Source organism: Teleopsis dalmanni, chromosome 2 (assembly GCF_002237135.1).
Source record: "Teleopsis dalmanni isolate 2A chromosome 2, ASM223713v2, whole genome shotgun sequence".
NCBI lineage: Eukaryota > Metazoa > Arthropoda > Insecta > Diptera > Diopsidae > Teleopsis > Teleopsis dalmanni.
The window spans coordinates 170742964-170750830 of NC_051847.1; the positions used below are offsets into that span (position 1 = coordinate 170742964).

Genomic DNA, 7867 nt, shown 5'->3' on the forward strand with positions numbered 1-7867 from the left:
AACGCAACAAAAACATTTTGTTATAAAATGATATTAGCCTACTTTAATAATAAATATTGTATCAATCCAATTGGGCCGATTTATACTATCATGAACGTAACATGAACATGAACTTGAAAACCGGTTACTTCTTGATGAAAGAGGGAAAAGGGTGTGATGTTAGTTTATGAATTTCACGCAATGAAATTTGCTGCGTTTCTTCAGCTTGACACGCATACATATGCAATGTTATGTTTATGTTTACTTTTTAATACTGAATACTCTCAATTTCTGTGCAACTGCACTACTACACGCAAGCATTTTATACGTTTACACAAAACAAAACAAATTCGACGCTCATAACAGTTCATGATAGTTAAAACTGAACTGACAGTTCATGTTGTCGTCAAGTTCATCTCAAGTTCATGATAGTGTAAATAGGCCCAATGAACTAATGTCAAGTGGATGAAAATAATGAGCATTTCTTCACAATTGTACAATTTAAGTGCATAAATATCAGCTACGCAGGCACTTCAGGACGTATGACAGTTTGAAAAATTTAAATCTTATTTCAGTTTTTTCATATATTAAATTAAAGTTCCCCACTTCAATTAACTTTATGCTGAAATCTCATATATAACTTCATCATACTTTTTTAGTGCTGAGAAAAAAATATTTGAGATGCATTGCAGCATTAAAATATGTGTGTCGTGTTTTTATATGCGAAAAATAGGAAAAAATGTACTGTAAAGAGGCGGTGGAAGACAAGAGTGAGTTGGAGACTGAGAGAGTTAGAAACAAGGATAAATAGAAACAGAGTGTAATAAAGTATTTCAATGAACTCATATTACAGACCTGTTCCTATATTCACTTTTAAAATGAATCTAAAAATCTATCTTGATAAAAAAACTAAATTCTTTTATAAATTATTGTTTTCAATAGAAAGCTTTTTATCGAATAGTAGTGAAATTGCAGCAACAAAAAAATTTCTTTTTTTTATTATTTTTTTTAATTAAATTCTAACATCTGTTTTGACGAAGGAAACTAAATTATTGTTTTAAATGGAGAAATTTTTATTGAACAGTATAGAAATTGGAAGAAGAGGTTATTTTTTCTATTATTTTTAATTAACTGATTTTTTGGCTGGCAATAGAGCTGCTTCGAACATTGTCAAATACTTATCATCAGTTTCTTGTATTTAATTACTGCACCCTGCGAAATTTATATGATATGTAAATTATGCATATCCACTTTTCGAATCGCAAAACGCAAGAATTTCGTATAATATCATTTTACTGGTTCTAATAACCATAAAAATTGCTTTCGTTTTTAAAACGATATATTTCAATTCCTAGTTATAAGTCATTAGAAACATTGGTTTCTTAATATCGCCATTTTTTTTATAGTAATGTATTAAAAGTGTCATCAATTATCATCGACTTAAATACTGAGTAAAGTCGGTAAGATTAAATTTAATGTACTTGTTATTTGCGTGACACAAATTCCTTGTTATTCGTTAATTATTATTGCAAAGACCATACTGGTTATATATCTTTTCTGATAACACATAATACTTGTACGTCGTGTATGAATGATAGGCAATGCTGCCTATCAATTAATTAGTAGCATTCAATAGCAGTAATTGCCATTTATATTCTGTTTTTGAATAACAGTCATTTTAAATTCCAATTGCGGTTTTCAATTGAAAAATAAGCAGCAATAAAAATTATTTTTATATGCAAAAAATAAAAATAAAACATTTTACCCAGCTTCCGTTGAATAAGTTAAGCATGTTATTTTATTATCCATAATCACAATTAGCAAGAAGCGTTTAAGTTCGTGAAGTCAGAAATAACAGCGTAAAAATAAAACTGACAACTAACAGTGGAATAATAACAGAATCTATGTTAACTACAAAGAAATTGCACAGTGTTATGCCAAAAACATAGAAATATAAAGACATGTAATTTGCCTCTGTTAAAAAAATCATGAATTCTGAAAAGGTACACGCAATGGGAAAAACATGTCTGTTCAAACATATAAACAATCGAACTTATTATTTTATGTATGATCAATGCTATTTTGTTAGTGAAGTCAGCAATCAAACCAATTGCGAATATGTTGTATTTTGCTTGGACAAAATCATATAGAAAAAACTCTAATATCAGAGTAAATGCACACATAGCTTCCAGTTCATGCGTATGTAAGTTTCTTGGTAAATTTTTTCTACTCTTCTTTTTATTGCACACTTACTAAATATATATATGCATGGGTAGGTGATACAATATTTTTGAATGTGATGCTTGGACTTTGTTTGTGTGTTTTTTTTTGCTAAAATATATGACTGGCTTCGTGTGCATAAAATGCACAAGTCTTCAAAATTATTTAAAATTTGATTTTTGCTGAAATTTTATACTGGCTTCATACTAAAATATGATGTTTGCCTATGACATGATGCGAAAACATCGGAGTAGCGCAACCACAGTTGTTATTAGTGTAAATGCTCTTAATGTGTTTGGCTGTCAAGACTCAGCTATGCCATACAGTAACAATAGTTTCATGAAGAATATCCATAAACACCATATTATACAATAATTGATTATGTCTTATATATTAAGTTTTTATTATTATATTCTTATATCAAATACAATAGAATTATTAACTAAATTTTATTACTTAAATTATATAGAATACAACTATAAACCTTAGATAACTAATTATACATTAACTTAAATTAACTAGAACTATTAACTAAATTTAATTGCATATTACTTATAACTGTTTAAAATGAGTTTATTTATTTAGGGTGAATATTTTTGTTTCATTGCTAATTTTTCTAAACATTTATAAATAGTATATTTTTTATTAAAATTCAAATTTTTGCAATTGTTTTTAATATGCTGGTAAATTTTGCACTATATTAGCAACTTTTCAGATTTAAAAAACCCTCAGTACTGCCATTTAAATGGCATTGAAGATATCATAATAAAGTTATTAAAAATTAAAATTACTTATTAATTTGATATAACTTATTGAAAGTATTAATTAATATAATTAAGTTAATGTTTTACACAGAAGTTCAAATATTTACAATTTCTTTAATTTATTGTTAAATTTTACACTATTTTTTTTAAGTACCCAGTTTGATTTAGCACTTTTATTGAAAAGTTTTTTAACAAAATTTCATTGTGGCACCCGTAAATCGGATCCTTAAATCAATTATTGTTATAAACTTTTTTATTTCTTTTTTTTATAGTGTTTGCTAAGATTTCTTTAATACCATTTAAATGGTATTCTTTTTTGAAAAAGAAAGTAAAAGGTGATCACCTTTTACTAAAAAATCCTTCTGACGATCTCTATAAAATGTGCGTTTTACATTTTGAAATTTTTAAAAAAATATTTGAAGAGTATTATTATGTAAATGGCATTAAAAAAATTATAATAAATAGCATAAAAGAAGAAATGAAAAAAAATGTACAAAGCGAAAATTGGTTTGAGGAGCCGATGTGCGGTAGCCATCGCGAAATTTTGTTGGACTTCTTAATAAAAGTTCTATTATATAAGAACTCAAAGTGGCTACTAAAAAGTAGCCAAGATAATGCAAAATTTAAAAGTAAATTATAAAAATTGTAAAAATTTATATTTATGTAAATATATTAGTCTAATAATATTTATGAATGATTAGAAAAATTAACAATAAATAATAAACTTAAAAACTTAAAACTTAAAAAACTTTTCAATAAAAGTGCTAAATCAAACTGGGTACTTAAAAAAAATAGTGTAAAATTTAACAATAAATTAAAGAAATTGTAAATATTTGAACTTCTGTGTAAAACATTAACTTAATTATATTAATTAATACTTTTAATAAGTTATATCAAATTAATAAGTAATTTTAATTTTTAATAACTTTATTATGATATCTTCAATGCCATTTAAATGGCAATACTGAGGGTTTTTTAAACCAAAAAATTGTTAATATAGTGCAAAATTTACCAGCATATTAAAAACAATTGCAAAAATTTAAATTTTAATAAAAAATATACTATTTATAAATGTTTAGAAAAATTAGCAATGAAACAAAAATATTCACCCTAAATAAATGAACTTATTTTAAACAGTTATAAGTAATATGCAATTAAATTTAGTTAATAGTTCTAGTTTATTTAAGTTAATGTATAATTAGTTATCTAAGGTTTATAGTTGTATTCTATATAATTTAAGTAATAAATTTAGTTAATAATTCTATTGTATTTGATATAAGAATATAATAATAAAAACTTAATATATAAAACATAATCAATTATTGTATAATATGGTATATATGAATATTCTTCATAAAACTATTGTTACTGTATGGCATAGCCGAGTCTTGATAGCCAAACATATTAAGAGCATTTACACTAATAACAACTGTGGTTGCGCTACTCCGGTGTTTTCGCATCATGTCATAGGCAAACATCATATATTAGTATGAAGCCAGTATAAAATTTCAGCAAAAATCAAATTTTAAATAATTTGGAAGACTTGTGCATTTTATGCACACGAAGCCAGTCATATATTTTAAGAAAAAAAAAGCACACAAACAAAATTCAAGCATCACATTCAAAAATATTGTCTCACCTACCCATGCATATATATATTTAGTAAGTGTGCAATAAAAAGAAGAGTAGAAAAAATTTACCAAGAAACTTACATACGCATGAGCTAGAAGCTATGTGTGCATTTGCTCTGATATTAGAGTTTTTTCTATATGATTTTGTGCAAGCAAAATACAACATGTTCGCTATTGGTTTGATTGCTGACTTCCCTAACAAAATAGCATTGATCATACATAAAATAATAAGTTCGATTGTTTATACGTTTGAACAGACATGTTTTTCCCATTGCGTGTACCTTTTCAGAATTCATGATTTTTTTAACAGAGGCAAATTACATGTCTTTATATTTCTATGTTTTTGGGTTATGCACCAAATGCAGAATGTTGATCATTTAGCATAAATTAGATATTTCTTTGAATTTTAGCAATTGGTTTTATATCAGTTGGAATGTTGGAATATTGTTTAACTTTATTACCTATTAAATAAAAACAATACACACTTTTTTTAAAGAAATATTTTATACTATCTATTATGTATAGGTACCAAATAAAAAATTCTATTGTGTCGAAAAAACAGAAGTTAACTTTTTTTCCAATAGGCGATTATAGCAAAAAGGATGGTAATAGAAAAAACTCTCTTATAAGAAACGATATTTAAATAGTGAGTTTATTATATATGAAAAATTAAGTAGATAACATTTCAAAAAATGTACACAAAAACATGTTTTGCTAGGTTGATTAGAAATTTTTTGAAAAAGATTATAATTCCGAACACCACTTGAGTAAAAGTTTCTAAGCACCAAATCAGTGTAACACTCTGTTTTCGTTCTCACTTTTATCGACGCCCCTATTTAATATAGTACCATAGGCATCATACTTTATTTTTTGAAAGTATTATTTATAATAGTTCATGAGAGCTCAGTCAAGTGTTAAACCATGTCAATTTGTGTTTCTAATGTTTATATTATTATATATCATTAAAATTGCATATAAAATAAATTAGTATATACTTTTTATTTGTATCCAATTAATAACAATAAAATATATTCAAATAAAATAATAAAAAGATGAGAACTTAATAGATTTGAAGTTAAAAAATAAACATTTTAAAAATTTTTCAGTCAGTATTTAATGTTAAACAAACTCCTTGTAAAATCCATAAACTTAAATCTTCCGATGTGGCTAGGTCAGCTTCGAACACGAGACCTACACCCATAGCGTTGCGTCGTAAGGATGTTGTGTACACTGGAGAACGGTAGGTGTTCTAAACAAAAATAAATTTTTTATAATGAAGGTCATTATTATTATTAAAAAAAAAACGAATTTGTTCCCAATGTGTGAAATGAAAAACGTTTGAACATTTTTGTACTTTAATATGTGAAATTATGGCACACGAACAAACTTGAACTAATTTCAAATTAGTACTTGTCAGTTGCAGTTGGCATTGTTTGGTCAACCCAAGCAAAATGAAAAAATAAAAATATTAAATAGATATTAGTAAATATGGCATAGATCGCCGTATTCTATATTATATCCAAATAAAGAAGAGTACATTATTAAATTTTCACTTTCCACACAATTATGCATGAGAACGAATTTTAACAAAAACAAAAAAACAAAATTAATAAAATTAAATACTGACCTGTAATTTCAGTCTGTGAACTTCTATTGGCACAACTGACATAATTGGTAATTCTTCCACCAAAATTTTGGGATGCGAACGCGCCAATTCATTGATTTTCATATCCCACCGAGCGCCTTCAATGTAAAGTCCAGATATGTAGCAGCCCTATTAGTCGATGACAGCAATACAAAGACGGACATGATGTGTTCATTGACATTTTGACAGAGCAACAGAAGAGTCATAAGCAAGAAAAAAAGAAAAACGAGATATAAAGTGAGTTGACATGATTAACATTCAATCGGAATGGCTAATTAGAGAGAAATTCTGGTATTAGGTTTGTGGGTGGAACAAATGAGCTTTTATGTGCTTGCACTTAACCAAATGGTTTGTCAATAGAATTAATCAATAAGATATTAATTGTTTGTTTTTTGCCAAAATTTGCATCGCGAGAGTAGTAGAATAGAAATTCATCTTCGTTTTTAGGTGCTATGCACCTTAATGGAAGAGCAACATAAAATATTTCTATAAATATAAACTCATGTATTTGAGGAAAATCAAAATAAAAATATTTTAGAATTGTTTATTTTTTCAAGTAATTGTAACTAATTAAGAAATTAATGATAACTCACTAATAAATAACTTTTTAATAATAATTTAATAATAAATTGTCGCTAATATTGAAAACGAATAACTTAAAACTGTATGTAAAACTTAAGTCCAATAGAGGAAACCGTAAAAAAATACAAGTCTTGTATATTTTCACAGTCTTGTATGTTTTCTTATTCATATTCATATTGAAGTTTATTTAATATATAAAGCACTTCATATATATATATATATATATATATAAGTACATATATACATATATACATATATACATAAGTACCTATATAAAACACTTTATATAGTTCGTAAATTACTTTATTTAGTGAATATATAAAGTTTTTCTTATTAGGAACCCCTGTATCTTCTATTTGGTTAATATTGAAAATAGGCATAAAACTCTGTTTGTTCTTACCGTAGCTGGGCGTTCTTCAATATCATCTGGGTCTGTATAATTTGTAACACAAGTATATAAGGTTGATCTGTCTAATGGCCAAACATTTTTGCGACAAGCAATCTGAAAATATGAAATAGTAGAGATATTTTTTTTAATATTACCAAATGATAAATGATATGGTTAACGATATGATTAAAACAATTACCTGAACTAATGCTGTTAGATAACTTTGAGGTATATGCAAACCAGAAAGCCACATAACCATTGGCTCACCTGATAGTGCCCAGTATTTAAATTGAGTATTGCGATTCTATTTAAAAATTATACAAAATGAAGATTAAGTAAATATATAAACATAAGTAAATACATATATAATAAAAGTACTTTAAATGATTAGATGATTATTTAAATTATAATTCAAATAATTGTATCTTGAAAAAATGTAGTATTCTGTAATTTTAACTTCCTTAAAGAACACCAGACTTACAGAACAAGACAAAAAAATAAACAAAATAATTTAGATACCATATAATAAAATAAAAATTAAAAACAAATTTGAAATAAAACAAATTAAAATAAAAAAACTAGTATAAAACAAAACAAAATAATCTAAAAAAATTATATAAAATAAAATGAGTTAAAATAAAATAAATTTAAAAAAAAT

General features: G+C 25.7%; 1 protein-coding gene across 1 annotated transcript; it reads right to left on the reverse strand.

The window, feature by feature from the left end:
* Window positions 1-5667: 5667 nt before the first annotated feature.
* On the reverse strand, window positions 5668-7519 carry LOC119685844 (dynein heavy chain 10, axonemal-like). Its single transcript, XM_038100236.1, has 4 exons — window positions 7409-7519; window positions 7222-7323; window positions 6222-6368; window positions 5668-5843 (listed from the first exon to the last, which is right to left on the reverse strand). The coding sequence occupies exons 1-4, from the start codon at window positions 7466-7468 to the stop codon at window positions 5697-5699; spliced, it is 456 nt and encodes a 151-aa protein (XP_037956164.1). The 5' UTR covers window positions 7469-7519; the 3' UTR covers window positions 5668-5696.
* Window positions 7520-7867: the final 348 nt, after the last annotated feature.